Source organism: Musca vetustissima, unplaced genomic scaffold, assembly GCF_032173495.1.
Source record: "Musca vetustissima isolate MV318-11 ecotype Yass unplaced genomic scaffold, APGP_CSIRO_Mvet_v1 utg4915, whole genome shotgun sequence".
Taxonomy (NCBI): Eukaryota; Metazoa; Arthropoda; class Insecta; order Diptera; family Muscidae; genus Musca; species Musca vetustissima.
The window spans coordinates 292,058-311,463 of NW_026885991.1; the positions used below are offsets into that span (position 1 = coordinate 292,058).

The 19,406-nt window shown below is 33.6% G+C and overlaps 2 protein-coding genes across 2 annotated transcripts in view; both read left to right on the plus strand.

Annotated features, from left to right (window-relative positions):
- Positions 1 to 18,896, plus strand: part of LOC133333407 (dual specificity calcium/calmodulin-dependent 3',5'-cyclic nucleotide phosphodiesterase 1) — a 59,447-nt gene extending 40,551 nt beyond the window's left edge. Inside the window, exons 9-11 of the mRNA XM_061541725.1 lie at positions 11,787 to 12,036; positions 12,110 to 13,301; positions 18,835 to 18,896. Coding sequence (XP_061397709.1) covers positions 11,787 to 12,036; positions 12,110 to 13,301; positions 18,835 to 18,896 — 1,504 coding nt within the window. The remainder of the gene's footprint in view (positions 1 to 11,786; positions 12,037 to 12,109; positions 13,302 to 18,834) is intronic.
- Positions 1,096 to 2,287, plus strand: LOC133333393 (polycomb protein esc). Its single transcript, XM_061541712.1, has 2 exons — positions 1,096 to 1,314; positions 1,370 to 2,287. The coding sequence occupies exons 1-2, from the start codon at positions 1,096 to 1,098 to the stop codon at positions 2,285 to 2,287; spliced, it is 1,137 nt and encodes a 378-aa protein (XP_061397696.1).
- Positions 18,897 to 19,406: the final 510 nt, after the last annotated feature.

Consider the following 19,406-nt stretch of genomic DNA (forward strand, 5'->3'; position numbering starts at 1 on the left):
ACGATTTTATTCGGGACTCGTGAAAATATCTTAATTTTTTGGCACACATTTTTCTCAAGATATAGCCATTGGTATTACAACTTATATTTATAGATTATAGAGGCAGGGAACTTCATAATATTAAACAATATTAAAAAATTTGTAATTTTGGCAACTGAACACATGTTCTGCATAGATTTCGATATTGATATTCTCATTTCAATTTTGAAAGCTGAATGTTGTCGCTATAATTATGGCATGAATTATATGATATATTAAAATATTTTTGTTTTCAATGCAATCTGTACTCATTAACGTCAGAATAAATCTACTTTTTGTTTTGGTACACTCATGTAAATTCGTTCCTTTGATTGGCTTCTTTTATATATTTGTGGTTGCCTCATGAATGACAAACTTGAGAGGCTACACTGTCAAGGGCTAAGCAGAATGCTCGCGTTAAGCGTTTTTTGTTATCGCGTTAACGCACGCAAAAAGTTAAAATATATTTAACTCCGAAGCGCAGCGCACATCAACTTCGAGCGTTTGTGTTATCGTTTCCTTGTGGTTGTTGTATTTTCGATTTATAGGCCATGGTAAGGGCTGTCAAATGTTATTTTCTATATATCGATTTCTAAACCCCTTCATTTGATTTGTTCATCGCCGGCAATATTAAAAGTGTGACTCAGTTGTCTTTTCGATAACAAAGGAAATTTTGGCGCGTAATTTACTGTCAATTTTTGTTTATGTTTTGATTGTGCTGTTTTTAGATTGTTGTGCAAAAAACTAATTCATTTTAAATTGAGAGTTGTGTGTATAAAATTGTTGGTGTAACGTGTCTGCCAAACGACATGTCAAAAGTTAAGGTAGATAAACAATCGCCAAAAGAGAACGCTAAAACAGAAAACAGTGATAATGAGTCAGTAGTAAGTATTTAGCTTTTGCCAAGTTTTGCAGAAAATTCGAATTACATTCCATTTTTCTTTAGGACGATACAGCCAGTATTGCTACCAGCACTACCTCCCGCAGCAAATCTCCTGGTTCGCGGGGTCGAAGACAGAGTCGCGGACATAGTAAATCCAAAGTGAAGAGGCCGGCTTATAAATACGAGTAGGTTTCATGCAGAAAGCTAATTTTGGAAATGCTAACAGTTTGTTTTTACTTAGCTGCCATTTAAAAGAAGATCATGGACAGGCAATATTCGGTGTATCTTTCAACCACTTGTTGGGTAAAGAACAGCCAATGGTATTCGCCACAGCGGGCAGTAATCGATGCAACATATATGAGTGTCCACGCAAGGGTGGCTTAAAACTAATTATGTGCTACGCTGATCCAGATGTATGCTTGTTGAATTTTAGTGGTATTATGTCTTATACAAATTTTTAATTTTCAGCCGGACGAAGTATTTTATACATGCAGTTGGTCGTATGATTTGAAAACTTCAGCCCCTCTTTTGGCCACGGCTGGATATCGTGGCGTTATTCGAGTCATTGACATACACAGAAATGAATCGGTTGGAAATTATGTGGGCCATGGGCAGGCTATAAATGAATTGAAATTTCATCCAAGGCAAGCGAATCTCCTACTCTCTGGCAGCAAAGATCATGCCATTCGGTTGTGGAATACACAGACGCATGTGTGCATAGCAATTTTTGGTGGAGTAGAGGGCCATCGTGATGAAGTTCTTTCCATAGATTTTGACTTACGTGGAGAACGTATTATGTCAAGTGGTATGGATCACTCATTGAAACTGTGGCGCATTGACACACCCGAGTTTAAGGAGAAAATTGATATGTCGCGCACTTTTAACCCAAATAAATCACAGTTGCCTTTTCCCACAATTATGCAACACTTTCCCGAATTTTCCACCAGAGACATCCATCGCAACTATGTTGATTGTGTTCAGTGGTTTGGAGATTTTGTTCTCTCAAAGTCATGTGAAAATTCAATTGTGTGTTGGAAACCGGGACAACTACATCAAACCCTGTCTCAGCTAAAGCCCAATGACCCTTCGTGCACAATCATTAGCGAATTCAATTATGATGAGTGTGAAATATGGTTTGTTCGATTTGGTTTTAATCCATGGCACAAAATTGTAGCCCTGGGGAACCAATATGGCAAGGTATACGTTTGGGAATTGGATCCTTCTGATCCGAGACATACACATTCCAGTACATTGAATAACATTCGATGCACATCAATTGTGCGGCAGACTGCATTTTCTCGTGATGCTACTGTGCTTGTGTGGGTTTGTGATGATGGCACAGTATGGCGTTGGAATCGGCGAAATGCAGAAGTACACACACCATGAAGATGGTTTCAGAACATAGCACATAATTTATATCAGTTTTGTTTTTAAATATAAAGTGCTTTAACGAAAATAAAAAAAAAATGTTTGTGTATAACTCGGGATTTTTTTATAGTCATATTATTAAAGTTTTGGAATGATCCAAGTCCTATTAAATGATTGGAATAGAAATGTAGGAGAAAATAAAAATGAAGCTGATGTAACTTAAAAAAGCCCCTTCCACAAAAGTGAGAAACAAATTACAAGGAACTAAAAAAAAACTTTTGAAGGGCACGATTAGTATGACATCACTATAAATAACAATATTGAGATTATTGAAACTTCTATGACACCATATAATTTAGGTACTCGTTTTTTAACTTGTAAAATTGTCTTTCTAATGTTGCATATTACTGAATACCTATAAATATAACATAGGTAGCTAGAAAAATCTTCTTGCCATTATTTTTGTAACCATCTTAATGTATTTTTATTTAGATCACATAATGAGCTTTTTTAAATCAACAGGTGCCACACAAATTGTATTTTCATATTTTAATTAAATTACGTATTTTTTGAACTAAATTTTACATTTACTCTATAGTTATTTGTGTGTGTGTACCTACATCATTATATATGTAGTTTTCTTATGGCAGCATATACGTCTATATTGTATGTTTGTATTTGTACTTGTTCCCTTTAATATTCTAGTAGATGTTCTTCAGCTTCCTCTACTTCGTTATCCTACTCCAGTGCCTCCCTGAGTGTTACCATGGCGAATAGACGTAACAGGCACCACGTATCTGTACAACACCAACAACACGAGTCCAATAACAACAACAATAACGACAGAAACAACTTTAACAATAATAATTATCCTTTGGGGTTGGTTACTTTTAAAGTATTCTCCTTGTTTGGTCTTCCATCCAATACCTGTGAGATGTGTGTATACATAGTCATTTATATAGATGTAGTGTATTAGTGTTTTCATTGTTGTATATTTATAATAGTAAAAAAAAACAAATCAAGATATTTCATCCGATTGCTGTGTACACCCAAGATATGTTTAAAATTATGTTCGAAATCGATATTCACTTTGGAAATGGCAAGATTATGATTTTGTCTGGTTGCGTGATACAACAATAAAATGAAAATTATACGAGATGGCATTTAAAATTTTAAAAGATTTTATAAGTCAAAAAAACCCTGTCAAGTCTGTTTAGATTAGAAATGTATTACATCCCAAAGTTTTAGAACACATTGAAATTATAGATATGTCAACAGTGGACATTATGTTTAACATATATAAATTGTATCAATACCAACAAATTAAGTTATTCTAAAAACATGCCGCTACTCATAAGAAATATCTTTGGTTTCTCATTTTTAGTTTTGAAAAAATTCCAAATCAATTTCTTTCCACAAGTAGAGATATAGGGTATATTTATTCAATTGCTTAGATTCGCGTGTTGTGAGAGTAGCCGATTGAATATATATGGTTTATACTGTATCAATAATTTCTATGAACACCGAAATTTTTATGAATAAACTCAATTAAATTCTTAATTCTTCAATTCATTTTAAAGACTTGGTAACTTTATCGGACTGATAAAATTTCGTAGACAGGCGTCATTTGTAGAAAAGTGTGTAAACGACCATTGCAGCAATCAATTATTAAAAAATAAACAAAAAATATACAGGCCACATACCTAAATTTGTATGTATTTGTTAAAACCCAATTCACATTGTTTCTTTTTTAAACTCCAACAATATATGTTGTATTGGGGGAAAACACTATATGATGTAAAATTATTAAAGCAGAACATGACATGCCTCCCGAAACCCTGATAATGTCAATTGTATTGACTTTATCGAACAATACACATGTTTGTTTTAGGAAAACAAAAACATTTTAACTTAAAAAATTAGATATAAGGCTATGCAGCGAAACAAAAAAGGTATTCAGAAATGCTCATAACTGTTATGGCGAAAATCGAAACTAGTAACTTTTGAATCACTGACTGTGATTGCACACGTGAACGACACCACAATCGAATAAAAAATGTTTTATTTTTTCATTATTAAAATTAGTGTTTAATTTCAATACTACTGCTACAAATGCCGACATCGTCCTTGTCATACGAAAAAAGTAAAATGTACGTATGATACCGTTCACAGCTGGATTAGTTGGCGAGTTAAAACGTCGATGTTATATGTTATAGAGATATATTATTTTCAACAACTGAATATAAAACATGCAAAAAGTGTCAGTCGGTGTTGCCGAGAGATATATACCCTCAGCCGTGGTTTAATGTCGTTTTATATTAGGCATATGCCTATATATAAAAGTGGTTTGCCCATCGTAAAATATTATGATGGGCAAACAATGAATTAAATCGATTATTCAATTCGCTTGGAATTAAATTTACTGGTTTTCAACATGTTGACCATTTTGGGGAAGGTACGGAACGGGAGGACCGACGGGTCCCGGCTTCAAACTTGATCTATGTGCGAAATTTCGATGGAAATGAATATTCTGTTCGATTCATATAAGATTTACAAGTTTTCAAAATGTTGACCCTTTGTGAGGGAGGTTCTATAAGGTATACGTCTTCCGTCTTCCTACAATATACAGGTTTGGTAAGTGGTTTATATTTTCCAAATATCAGTGAACGCTAAACAGATTGTTTTCTTTTGCTTTGAAAACTTAAACAATAAAATTGTGATTCGATAAAAGTATCGTCCTCTGCGGATAGATGAAATCCAATTGTTTAAAACAGATAAAAAATTCTGGACAAGTTCGCAATATTATAGTGTTGAAAAAATTATTATTTATTTAATAATATTTAAAAACTTTTTTGTCGATTTGAAGGTCATACTACTATTTATTCGTAGTTTTGTACGAATTTGTTCTACACCCTTACTGACGAATCGCATATTCATTTTATGTCTGTCTCCTTCGCGTAGTTATTGTTTTTTCTTTTAATTTGTCAAATTTGTCCATTAATTTTTGGCGTTGTAATCAATCATCAATTTGTTTCCCCACTTACTCCCCCATTAGTCCTTGAGTTAGTACAAAACAAACAAAAAATAATAAAATACAAATTCGTCCAGAATTTGCCAAAGTTTTCATGTCGAATTCGCGCCATGAATAGTTTTTCACTCACCACTTGTCTCTTTCATAGCCACATCATTACATTAGAACACACAAATACACAAACACTTCCTTAATACCAACTGATATCCATAACTAGCCACCTTAACTCCCCGTAACGACCACAGTTAGTGATAACATGATTTTGTCTATTGCCAAATTGACCTAAAAACGGCATTATGAATCGTTAGAGCGATTGAAGGAAGGGAGGTAGATTCATAGCAACCAAATGGAATTTCACATTTTATTATCATTTTAGTTGATACTCATTCACATTACACCACCAAAACTGTGTTTATTCGGGGGGTATAACCTAATTCGCAAAGTCCTGTCATTGTGGGTGGGGGTTACTACGCAATCCACAATAAAACATCTTACTATGTATATAGTGTGAATAATGTTAATAATGAGTACACCATACATATTTTATATTGAAACTAATAGAAAAGTAAATTTCCCGAATGGATAGGTTATATGATATCTTTTGTTACCGAACAATCATCATATTTGCTCTTAATTTATATTTATCAACATAAATGTTGATAAAAAAGGCAGACATTAATATGTTTGTTTGCAAATGTGTATTATAATTTAACATATCTCAAGTGACATTCAGTAGCAAAAGCAAACCAGCAATCCGAATTTTTATAATTTTTAAAAATTTGAATCATAAAACCAGTTTCAGTTTCAATAATAATTAAATTTCCGACATCGCAAGTATTATAAATCAAATGTTCCTACACGTGACACTTTTTTGTCGTTCAGCATCGTTTAGAAATAAGGATTCATTGGCATGTCGGTCATTGTTGTTTCACCAACGACCATATCAAAAGAAATATGTATGGATTTTAATAATGTTTGTATTCATGTTTTAATATTAATATTTTATGTGTTAGAATTCAAATATTTTATGTGTAAGAGTCAAAGATATATATACGAGAGTTTGGGGAGCACTCTTATGGCATATGTGAATTAAGGGGGTTTTGTTTTCGAATGTTCCAGTGATCGGTAAGAAGGGCTTTTCTTTATTCCCAAAAAATACAAGACCAACAATACGAGGCAAATTCACTTATACTTCAAGTTTCCTAACACTAACATGCGCAAATATTCAAAATAACGCACGGCTGAAAATCGTCAAAATTTGTAATCGAGAATGGGGTGTCCTCTATACACAAATTGGAATGGAATTATTCGAGACATGCAAATCATAGAAATGGAAGTTTAACCCCAACCAGCCGTTTGTCCTTCGAGTGTTCCGTGTTTTGTTTGCATGTGTTATCTTAAAGATACAAGTCTTTGGATCCTCCAGACATTTTCAGGCCATTTCTATCTTTCCGTCAGATTATCGTTCATTGTTGTTGTACAGTGGCTAGAACTCGCAGTCAATTAAAGAAAAAGCCATTGGATAGTAGCCACAGCTATAATAACTACAACGATAGCAACACAAGCTAAGTAACAATAAAAATTTATTTGGTTTTAGGATTTCGGATGACATTTCATGACTCGATAGCATTTCTTTTATTTGTTGATGTTGTTGGTTAGTTGGTGTTTATGGCCCAAAAATGCCAAACCAGCCGAGCAGAGAAATTTAGCCATACTTCCAATTGGATGATACCGTCCTATGAGTGTATGTGTGTGTGTGTGCACTAAATTCTGTTCGCGTCGTGGCAGCATAATTGATATCATTTTCTTATAGAATCTTTATAGCCACAAATTTATAACGTTAATCGTAATAGCGTGTGGTAGCCCAAGTATTGCAACAATAACAAACGAAATTTTGCGCCATCGAAAGGGTAACAGACAATAACTGACGTAGAGAAAATGTTGTATTTAATGACGGGGAGGGGGAATGTTTTTCTTTAATTACAATCCAAAAGAAATAAACTAAACAGAAGGACAGTTAGACAGATAGATGGTTCATAAAGCTAATTTTTGCCAGCATTTAGTTTAAATTCTAACTTCGGCCAATTAAGTCACAAATAATTCGACCAACGGTAGTGCGGATAATCAAGAAATCGTTGTAGCCTTCATAAATACATACGCAAATACGAGAACACACATAAGAACAAAATGAATTTGCAAATATTGGCATTTAGTGGACCGAATGTGCCTGAATCTGTGGAAAAGTAGTGACATGTTAAATCGCCTATAGTGACTTGCTAAGTCGCCAGATTCATTTCTAATGTAGATACTTGAAATCCAACATCAGAAGACGATTATAATAAAAATACCGTGTGTGTGTACCCCAAGTGCAGATGCGACATGAGTCGCTTAAGACGCGAAAATAGCCGCAACAGTGTAATTACCGTAGAATTAATTCAGTTCATAATTCAATATCGAGCCAAGGAGTCGAAAAAAAGGTGTGCAATCCTTCAGATTTTCAATTCTTTTTCAATTTGGATTTACGTTTCCAGTGAATCGTTTATTGAATTCTGTTTTTGTGTGTTTGCGCTTGCTTCAGGACTACGTTCAAATAACTAATATCCTAAATGTTGTATTTCGATGGCAGAAGGAAAGTGTATAAAAATGATTTACGAATTTTTAGAAAGATCCGCACAAGTTGTTCTTGTATTGTGTATTCATCATCTTAACACCGTAGCTCAATGACAATGCAATTACAAAAGTATTTTGTATAAAATTGTATTAACAAAAAACATGATTCCTAATGTAGTTAAAATTTTCATTATAAGACTGAAAGACCTGCTTCTAAAAAAGAAATTGGCTAAATCGAATTCTATATGATGATAGTTGAAAAATATCTTGAAAATATGCATACACGTGGACGCATAACATACCAATAAGGGTTTTTTGTGAGGTATTTTTTTTAAACTCTAAACTATGCCACTGAGAATCAAAGAATGCAAAATGTCGAACCATTCGATAAGACGTTTCGAGGTTATGATTTAAATGTAATTAGGATATAAAATAGTAAAACAAATGACAATTTTATTACCTCTCGGCAATTTCAACAGACAACAGAATATTGTATTACAGTTTAACAATCGCCAAATGACGCTAAAAACAAAAATATTATCTGCCGATTTAAATGGAAAATCTTTTACTGTTGATTTGTCTTTTGTACATTTCAAAATGTTTTCCAGTTTCTGTGTACGGAAAATCATACAGGTTAATTGTTCAATATACAAAAACACTATTAAACATTTATTAGCATAATAATGAAAACAGAAAGTTTGAGATTGGAATTACATAAAAATCTGTAAGAGTTTGGGGTTTTACCCAAAATGAACAGAACATGCTCTTCTATGCTGAATGAGGTTGTATACTGCAGCTAAGACAAAATATGAGCCGATTTTATCAAGACTGAACTTTGTTATATGTTTCTATGCTCATTCAAATTTAAATCAAACACTTGTAGTCAACGCCATCTATTGAAAGAGTAGATCCAAAAATCGAATTTGCAAGATGTAAACCTCATTTGTTTTTCCTACAACTTTTGACCTGTAGATATTTAAAAGAAATTCGTGTCATGTGAAAGGTGTATTTGTGTACTTGTTGAGAACTAAGAAAAACCATATTTATTTTAATTCTTTAATATGAAATGTGTTAAAGTTTTCTTTAATTTCTCGGTAGTATTTTTGTTATAGGAATTATTTGCAGGTCAGGTAATAATGTGATGGTCTAGTACAGTAAAAATGCGATAATCTGTTCAAATGCTATACGCTCCGAAAGTTGGGCTTGGAAAGACTGATATGCACGATTAGAATCATGTCCATCAATAGATGGCGCTGACGTTCCAAAGTTTTGAAGAAGCCCAGAAAACTGTAATTTTCTGTTAACATGACTCTGTCAAACAATCTTTGATACTGTAAGATAGTGTATATTCTTAATTATAAATCATTATTACGATTTAAGATGTTATGAAGAATCTAAAATACCGATATTTTTTCTAAATTTGGCAGCACTGTGTAGATTAAAAAATCGATTATGCAAAATTTAAATCACATTTGTTTTTCCTATAACTATTGACCCCTATTTGCTAATCAATGTAAAGAAATTTATTTACGCTTTCATATGATACCATTATTGTTGAAATGCGTTTATCTGTACTCTTGGAAGGTCGAATTCCAATAATGCAAATCAGTTTTTTTTTAGATGTGCATTATTTGAATCATGCCTAACAATAGATTGCGCTGACGACGGGTTCATAAAAATGGTATACAAATTTTCTTTGCTATAATTTTTTCGTATTGCTGGTATTCAAATAAAAAGTGTAAGTAAAAAAAATGATAAATACGTTGTGTCAAAGTTGAAAATTTTCAACTTGAAATTTTGTACGTTCGACGTATTTCGGTAACATTCACATAAGTACATGTGTTCTACTTTTGTGTTGAAAAACGTCGAACGAGCTAGTTGAATTTTAGGTAAGGCTGTAATCGTATACTTTCTTCGGAAATAAATAAAATTTCCAAATTAGTTGAATATTAATATGAAATTGAAGTTTCCAAGTTTATAAACCACATGTTTCTTTGTGCCAAATCCCTTTCAGTCAATTTGGAGGCCATTTACAAATGTCCGTCCGCCTGTATGTATGTCTGACTGGCTGGTGCGCACATAAGTACATGTGTTCTACTTTTGTGTTGAAAAACGTCGAACGAGCTAGTTGAATTTTAGGTAAGGCTGTAATCGTATACTTTCTTCGGAAATAAATAAAATTTCCAAATTAGTTGAATATTAATATGAAATTGAAGTTTCCAAGTTTATAAACCACATGTTTCTTTGTGCCAAATCCCTTTCAGTCAATTTGGAGGCCATTTACAAATGTCCGTCCGCCTGTATGTATGTCTGACTGGCTGGTGCGCACGATAACTCTCAAAGGGAGTCAACGAATTCTTCCATACTTAAATCAACTTCAAAGATGGGGAATATCGGTCCACTTCCTTCCACAAAATTTCAAAATTTTGCTGAAAATTAGTTTTGTAATATGCCACTACGCTACGTCATAACAACACAAAAACTACAACCAATATTGGAGGGAAATAAAATTCAATTTTGTTGTTTAACTATTTTGATCATAATATATTTTCATGATTACATCCTAGACAACAATGCTTTGGTGGTATTATATGGTCCTAGATCCACCTTTTGATATATCGTCAAATTTGGACTAGAGGAATCGATGTGTCCGTATGTTTGTCCATAATAATTTGTAATCAAAGCACAAGTCGCAGATATGGACCAATTGTAATGTTGGTTCGGTCCTGGCCAATGGCGGTATCTACAATTTTTTGCCCACGAATAAGCATGCTTTGAAGATGTTCGTCCAATATTTATAGGATCAAAGAGACCAAGACTTTTGTGTGATAAATTACAAAATGTTCATATTATGGCGTACATACATATTCCGGGAAGAGATGATACAGAAAAGTGTATGAAATAGGGATGGTTGAACTTGTCAATCCCGATGTAAGAGGACGGATATAGGAGACAAACTAACATTTGGCAAGGGTTATATGGTTTATAGTCTATTATAATATATATAATGTAGTCTTATATGTGATTTGCATGAAATTCTTAGAATGTATACGATAATGTATAAACAGTTTAACATTATAATAAACTAATTGTTTGTTAATATGAAGTAAAAATAGTATATTTTATATAAATACGAGGATTGTTCGAATTTTAGGTTACTTACTATATTCGCATGAATTGTAGAATACATTAATACATATATTTATATTAAAATATCTTGGATGAAAACAGTGAAACACTTTTATTTCTCTAGAATTCGATTTAACACAAATATACTGTAAATACTAATGGACAGCAAGGAATACCAATTTGAAAAATTCATGATCCTATTAAAGTTATTGAAACCAAAGTAAATTAATTATAACTGATACTCTGCGTAGTTCCGCTTTCCGCACACAAACTACAAATACACAGCTCTGCACAATTACAAGCACTTCACATCCATTTATACACATTGCCCAAAATATATTTACACGTAAATACAATGCCTTTTACCGAATCACCACACAACGCACAAAATACCCAACACCACTAACTTGCCTGTGTTCTGCAAAATCTAACAGCTAAAAACGCACTCGTAAAACATAACCAATTTTTTTTAGTTATTGAATACTTTCTTTTGATTCAGATTCTCAGTTAAATCAACCCTTAAATTTGAGTAAGGCTTTTTGCTTTTCTAAACTATTTCCTAGAATTTTAATTTGTCATATTTATTTCTAAGTTTGTTGGTGAACTTTTATATTTTTGTTAAATTTTTTGTTGTTGATTTTCCACCACAATATATCTTGCAATCACATACTAATAATCATATTATTGGCTTCTTTCCCCACCCCGAAAATCCCCAACACCCCATCACTTTTCCTTGAAATCCTTTAGACGCCTTGCCGATGAAGATGATGAACTATCCGAGGTGCAACCTGATGCTGTGCCGCCAGAGGTCCGGGAATGGTTGGCATCTACATTTACTCGACAGCTGGCCACTACGCGCAAAAAAACAGATGAGAAGCCCAAATTCCGTTCTGTGGCTCATGCTATACGGGCTGGTATTTTTGTGGACCGTATTTATCGACGAGTTTCTAGTACTGCGCTGATGACATTTCCCCCGGAAGTGGTCAAAGTACTAAAGGTACGTGCACACTGTTGAGATTTATAATTTATAACTGCAATCCATATGAACTGTTCTTTATCATCCGCTTTAGACTTTGGACGACTGGTGTTTCGATGTGTTTGCATTGGCAGAGGCTGCCAATGGTCAGCCAGTCAAATACCTTGGTTATGATTTGCTCAACCGCTACGGCATAATTCACAAATTCAAAATTGCACCTGCTACGTTGGAAACTTTTTTGAATCGTATTGAGGAGGGCTACTGTCGCTATAGGAATCCATATCACAATAACTTGCACGCTGCAGATGTCACCCAAACGGTCCACCATATGTTGTGCCAAACGGGCCTAATGAACTGGCTAACAGATCTCGAAATATTCGCAACTTTGTTGGCGGCACTCATCCATGACTATGAACACACGGGTACCACCAACAATTTCCACGTGATGTCTGGCTCTGAGACGGCCTTGTTGTACAACGACCGAGCGGTCTTGGAAAATCATCATATAAGCGCCGCGTTTCGTTTGCTCAAAGATGATGACTGCAATGTGCTCTCGAATCTATCGAGGGAGGAGTACCGTGAACTGCGCACACTCGTCATTGATATGGTGCTCTCGACCGATATGTCCTTCCACTTCCAGCAACTGAAAAACATGAAGAACCTACTGACTCTCAATGAGGCTACTGTCGACAAGTCCAAGGCATTGGCCTTGGTGATTCATTGTTGTGACATTTCGCATCCTGCCAAACGATGGAGTCTCCATCATCGCTGGACGATGTTGTTATTGGAAGAATTCTTCCGCCAGGGTGATCTCGAAAGGGAATTAGGTCTGCCATTCAGTCCATTGTGTGACCGCAATAACACTTTGGTGGCAGAATCGCAGATTGGTTTTATCGATTTTATTGTGGATCCTAGTATGTCTGTCATGGCGGATATGTTGGAACATGTATTGGCGCCTATAGCTCCGATGTGCAAGAATGTCAACGCTAGTATAGATGCTGGAGACGTGCCCGTTGACGGAGCACCATCAACGGGTAGCACAAGTCGAAATAATTTGAAAAATCGTCCAACCTGCGAAGCAATAACCGAAGACAATGAGAACAAATTATCCGAAGATGCTAACAATTCCACACAGCCAGTGTCATCCCAAAGTAAGGGAGCAGTTGGCGCTGGCGGAACCAGTTCAACGGCAGCAACTGCATTTAAACATAAATTTACCATTCGTAAACCTTGGGTTGCGTGTCTTACTGACAATAAGAAAATATGGAAGGAGCAGGCCATCAAAGGTACGTAAAATCAATTAATTCGAATTTATAATTGTTGTGGCAAGTAGAACAAATTTGACTCAAAACAGTACGTGGAATTAAAAAAAATTGCTGAATCCAATTTTCAAGTGGTATAACATCTTTATATATAACTAGAATATAGCATTGATATAAACGCCGAAATAATAGTTTAGTAGGATTTATCGTTTGAAACTTGGAACATGTTCTTTATAACCAGAAATATGTTCTGTATAACCGTATCCAAAAATTTGTCAATTTTCAGAAAATATGTTGCTTAAAATTTAAAACTAACGACTGATTCAAATATGTACATCAAATTGTGATGGATACTGGAAGAAATTAGGCCAGTAACATTTAGAAAGTTTTTAGTGTAGAACAGTCAAACTAGCTCTCCCTTTTCGCCCTCTTTTACTGAACAGACAAATTCTACAATATTTTACTTTTTGCAATATTCTCTCTTGAGAACGAAAAAATCGTATTTATTCTTACTGAGTAAATGTTACTGGCAAAGTAAACAAACTATTTTACTGAACCTCTGGGTGGAAAACCAACATTGATATCTGGCAACGCTGTCGTGATGTGTCAGTAAATATTTTTTGCTCCCGAAAATATTTAAAAATAAATAAACAAATTGTATAAAGCAGTATAAAAAATCCCGAATTTCAATCAATGCAGTATTAAGGTCAAGCCTTATTGGAGGAGTGTTGTTTGGCTTGTTATTTGTTTATTTATTGCAAACAAAAACTATAAGTGCTGTAGAAGCGGAGTAAGAAGAAGAAGAAAATTTGCTAAATTGCCGCGCAATCATACTGCTGCTAATGTTATATGCTTACTGATGTATGTATGGTGAAGAAAATTTAATTGTGCTGTATACTCTCTGCCTTAGCATATATTGTCGTTGAATTCATTGGTTCAACTTTTAAATTTGGAAGCAGCTGCTGTGCGGTGTGTATTTGGTGTCTCTCAAACTTTGTACTGCTGTGTTGTTGTAACATCTCTAATATTTTTTTTGGTTATAACACAATTGTTGTTGTTGCGATTCTTTTGTTTATTGATTATTTGTTGCTGCTTACTGATCAATCTTGTATCTGGATTTGGATGTTTATGTTTATATTACCAACAAAAAATGCCCTCTACAACAAAAACATATACTTGCCCTACGTGTGATACCACTGTCAAAAGTAATCAAAACAGTGTTGGATGCTGTATATGTGGATTATTTTATCACATAAATTGTGCTAATGTTACGAAGGAGCAGCACAATTTCCTATATAAGAATAGGAAAAATATGATGTTTTTGTTTAAATGTCCATCATGTGTTAAGAGGCAAACTGATAGTGATAATCGTGACAGTGCTGCTACTGAAAGTAGTCCTATCGATAATGAGGATGTAAATAATGCTGACATTGGTACGCAGGCCATTGAGTCGATACAAAAGGATTTTGAATCCTACAAATTATGTTTAACACAGCAGTTTGAGAGTTTTATGTTGAAAATCAAAGATGTTGTTAAAACAATAACAACAACAACAATTGTTGTGCGGCGGTTAAGAAGTTTGAGAGAGAAATGCAGGAAGCTGAAATTGAAAATGACATACTTAGAAGACGTCTAAACCGATCCAATATAATAATCAGTGGATTACCTGATGGAATTAAGAACTTGAGAGATCCTATTATGAAAATTTCTGTTTTATGTGGTATTGAAATACATCCTAGGGATATACACCATTGTTGCTATGTATCAAGAGGAAAGTCGGTGTTAGTGAAATTTAAGTCCGTTTATGTCAGAGACTGCATAATGGCAAATTATCAAAGGCGGCGGGATCCATTGATGCTTTGTGATGTTACTGGTGTGAATGTTCGAAGTCGTATATACTCGAACGATCATCACAATCGAGCAGCATGAAAATTAATGTATATATGCCGCAAACTTTGGAGATGCAAACAAATCAGTTTTGATAATGTTTCCCGATGGAACCGAAAATGAATGTGATATTAATGCTTGTACTAATATGTTGAAGGATGCTGAGAATGAAGTTTCTAACTCGCCGCATAATAGTGCTGATGTCATTGAGAGCATGCTGAATATTTCTGAGTAGTTGATAGTTTATTAGTTTTTAATATTTCGGGAATTATTATTTGCAATTTATTTATTTAAATGTTTTCTACTATGTTAGGTGATATTGTCAGTGATAATTCTTTTTTGTCAACCCAGTTATGTAACTTTAAAAATAATCTTAATATTGGTCACATTAATGTGAGAAGTTTTAAATTGCAAAATAATACCTTTAAGATTCATGAGATTAGGAGTATGTTAGAAGGTAATCATTTGGATGTCTTTGGCGTCACTGAAACTTGGTTAAATTCTTCGGTGCATTCTAATGCAGTCCAAATTCCAGGATATGTATGTTACAGGAGTGATCGCCCTGATGTAAGAGGAGGTGGTGTTGCATTGTTTATCTCCCAATCTATTAAACACAAGGTTATGTGTAGAGGTACTTCGTATGGTGTTGCGGAATATCTGTTTTGCGAGTTAACATTTAATAATTGTACGCTTTTAGTTGGTGTTGTTTATCTTCCACATGGTGATATATATGTTATGGAGAATGAAGTTTCTGATAGTGTTGTTAGATATGACAATGTCGTTATCATGGGAGATTTTAACAACAATTTGTTTGATGTATCTAAAAGTTTTATTGTTAGGAATGTATGTAATAGGATGAATCTTGATGTAGTTCATAATTGTATTCCTACGCACTATGATGTTGCTCATGCTTCTACGTCATTGTTAGACTACTTTCTCAGTTCTTGTTCAAATTTGCTAAAATTGAGCAACCAATTTTCTTGTCCTGACGTGTCTGATCATGCTTTTATTTTTATGTCTCTTGGTGTTTACGTTCCTCGTGAAAAAAATGTATTATGAATATATTGACTATAATGCACTTGACACTGCTGCTTTAGAAGATATAATTTCGCAGTGCAATTTTAATGAGATTTTAAGTACGTCTGATGTTGATGTACAATTGAGCTTGCTGAATACACATCTTCATTTCATTAATTCCGCTTTTCCAGTTAGAAGAAATATGGTCAGAATAAAAAGCGATGACTGGTACAAATCTCGTGAGATTCGGTATAGTTTATCTGTAAGAGATATTGCATATAAAGTATATTTGAGTGATAGAAGTGAAGAGAGTTGGAAAATATTCTGCAGATTACGTAATAAGGCAAAAAATGTTGTGAGGAAATTTAAGAGACTGGCCCATAAAGATCTTTTTTCAGTAAAACTTCGAAGCAAATTTGGTCTGTCTTAAAAGCGAATGGAGTTTCTTATGATACTAAGGATGTAGCAGATAGTGATGACGTTGAGAGTCTTAATTGTACCTGAAGGTGTTATGGAAGGGTTTAGTTTCCGCTCTGTATGTGGTGAGGAGGTTATGGAAGCTTTCCAGTTAATTAAGTCAAATGCCGTTGGTTGTGACGGATTTCAATTAAAATTTTTAAGACTAGTGTTTCCTTATATTTGTGATTATGTTGTCCATACTGTTAATACCATTGTCACTACGTCTGTATTCCCTGCAGAATGGAAGATAGCACGAGTTGTACCGATTTCAAAGAGTAATGGTTCTAATGATCTGAGACCAATTTCTATAATGCCTATTCTGTCTAAGTTGGTGGAACATTTAATGAAGAGGCAAATGATTACATACTTGGATGAGTCTTCTCTTTTACATGAAAGCCAGTATGGATTCCGGTGTCATCGTAGCACAACATCGCTGCTTATTGGTCTGACCGACAACGTAAGGCAGAAAGTCAGTGATGGGGGTTGTTGCGTACTCTTGTCGATTGATCTTGAGAAAGCATTCGATAGGATTAATCACGCAAAATTAATTGAAAAGCTTTTTCAGTTTTTTAAATTTTCATCATCTGCCTGCAAGATTTTGTATTCGTACTTATGTGATAGGAAGCAGTATGTTAGCAGCAATAATCTTATGTCTAGTGTCTTGTCTGTGAGTAGTGGGGTACCGCAGGGTTCTGTATTGGGCCCAATGCTATTTATAATGTATATTAATGACTTGTTTAGTATGGTTAGCTGTCGGAATAGTTTATCTTTTGCGTTTGCTGATGACCTACAGATTTTGTTTTTGGGTGATATTGTGTTTTTAGATGTTCTTCAAAATACAATCGATTTTATTACGAATATATTGGTAGGATGGATGAGTGAAAATGGCCTAAGTATTAATGCAAGAAAAACTAAAGTTATGTATTTTGGTAATTTACCCGTCAATGCAATTTCTGTTTCCATCTGTAATGAAGTTATAGATGTTGTAAGCAAGGTAAATTGTTTGGGGGTAATAATTGATAATAAATTGACGTATGAAGACCATGTGAATTCTATTGTGTCTAAGGTTAACTTTACATTAAGAAAGTTATACACATTAGACATTGTTTTGCCACGTTTTATTAAGATACGTCTCGTGCATGCTCTTATAATGCCAAAATTTTTGTATGGCCTTGAAGTCTTCAGTGGTAGTTGTGGTTTTGTGATGCGTAGATTGCGTTTATTGTTTAACAGGGTTATGCGGTATGTGTTTTCTGTAGGTTGGCATCAGCATATTTCCTTTCATGTAGAAAATTTTCTTGGTACTAGTTTTAAGAATTATGTCAATATACGTAATTTGTATTGTTTTTATAAGATGTTTAAACTTCAACTCCCGTCTACTGTCATTGAACTGTTTTCCTTTGGGCGATCAACACGCAACGCACAAATTATTTTGCCGAAATTAACCTCTATTTTGGAAAGGTAATTTTTGGTAAGAATTGCTCGAATTTTTAATAATCTTCCACCATATCTTAAGGCGTTCAATTTTTCTCCGTGTACGTTTAAAAAGAAACTTCTATTATATGTTCAATCTCATGATATCTAAGCTTTAGTTAATTTGGTTTGTTTGTTTATTTCTGTTTTTACATAACTGCGGTTACATTAATCGTTTTTTAGCTTTATGTTAAATTGTTATTAAGGATAAATAATTGAATTTTTATATGTTATTTTATTATAGGTATAAGTTTTTCGAGTAGTATAAGTTATGTTGTTTTGTGTAACTTAAATGGCCTATTTGGCTTTGTTACTATGCTTAATAAATGAAATTAAATTAAATTAAATTTTGTACATAACCTAATATGTACATATTAGGTTATGTACAAAATGTTGGTTTTCCACCCAGAGGTTCAGTAAAATAGTATGAACTGTATGAGCCGTTTTGACCATAGAAGTACTGAGCATTTGGAAATATTTACTCTAAACTATTTAGGCAATACGATTTATTACAACTATATAAGAGGAAAAGCTATTCAACTCATGTCATTTTTAACAAACATGTAAATGTACTTTTAAAATTTTATACACTTTTTTCCGTGGTTAGAATCTCTCCCACTCCCACATATTTTAGAACTTTCATTGAGTACGATATTTGTTTATAAATTGCTACCTAACTATTTGCAAATATGACCATTAATTTTGTAATTCTCTTTTATAGATGCTGAAGCCAGAGCAGCTGCAACGGCATTAGAAGAATCTGACAAAAAGCCTGAGGATTAAATTAACCAATCATCACCATATACGAACCTATAGGAAATATATAACTAAACGTCCTTCGTTTGAACTTTGAATATTTAAATGAAATAACAATTGGATGCAAGCTCAAATATATTTAACAAATACAAATTAAATAATATTATTAAATATTAAAAGGACCCTGAAAACAAAGCCATAAAAAGAGAATGTTATTGAACATAATTTTACATAATTACTATACTAACTTACAAAATAATGAAAAAATATACACATATATATTTTAAAAAGATATTATTATTATTTACAAAAATAACAAGACAAACAAAAACACCACATGAATACGCTTGAATTAAAAAAAAGTAATAATAAAACCCCTAAACATGTGTATGTATATTACCATTTAAAATAAATATATATATATATATATATATCTATATTGTAAATATATGACTTAAATAAATACAGTGTACATTAAAAAGTAATATACACATATTTGAATGTACGGAAAAGGAGTCCTATGCAATTGTATGGAAT

What these genes read in the sequence shown, in the direction of transcription:
- LOC133333393 (XM_061541712.1), top strand. Translation starts at nt 1,096, where the DNA reads ATGCAGAAAGCTAATTTTGGAAATGCTAACAGTTTGTTTTTACTTAGC. An exon ending in TGTGCTACGCTGATCCAGAT is followed by an intron (nt 1,315 to 1,369) that starts GTATGCTTGTTG and finishes TTTAATTTTCAG; the next exon opens with CCGGACGAAGTATTTTATAC.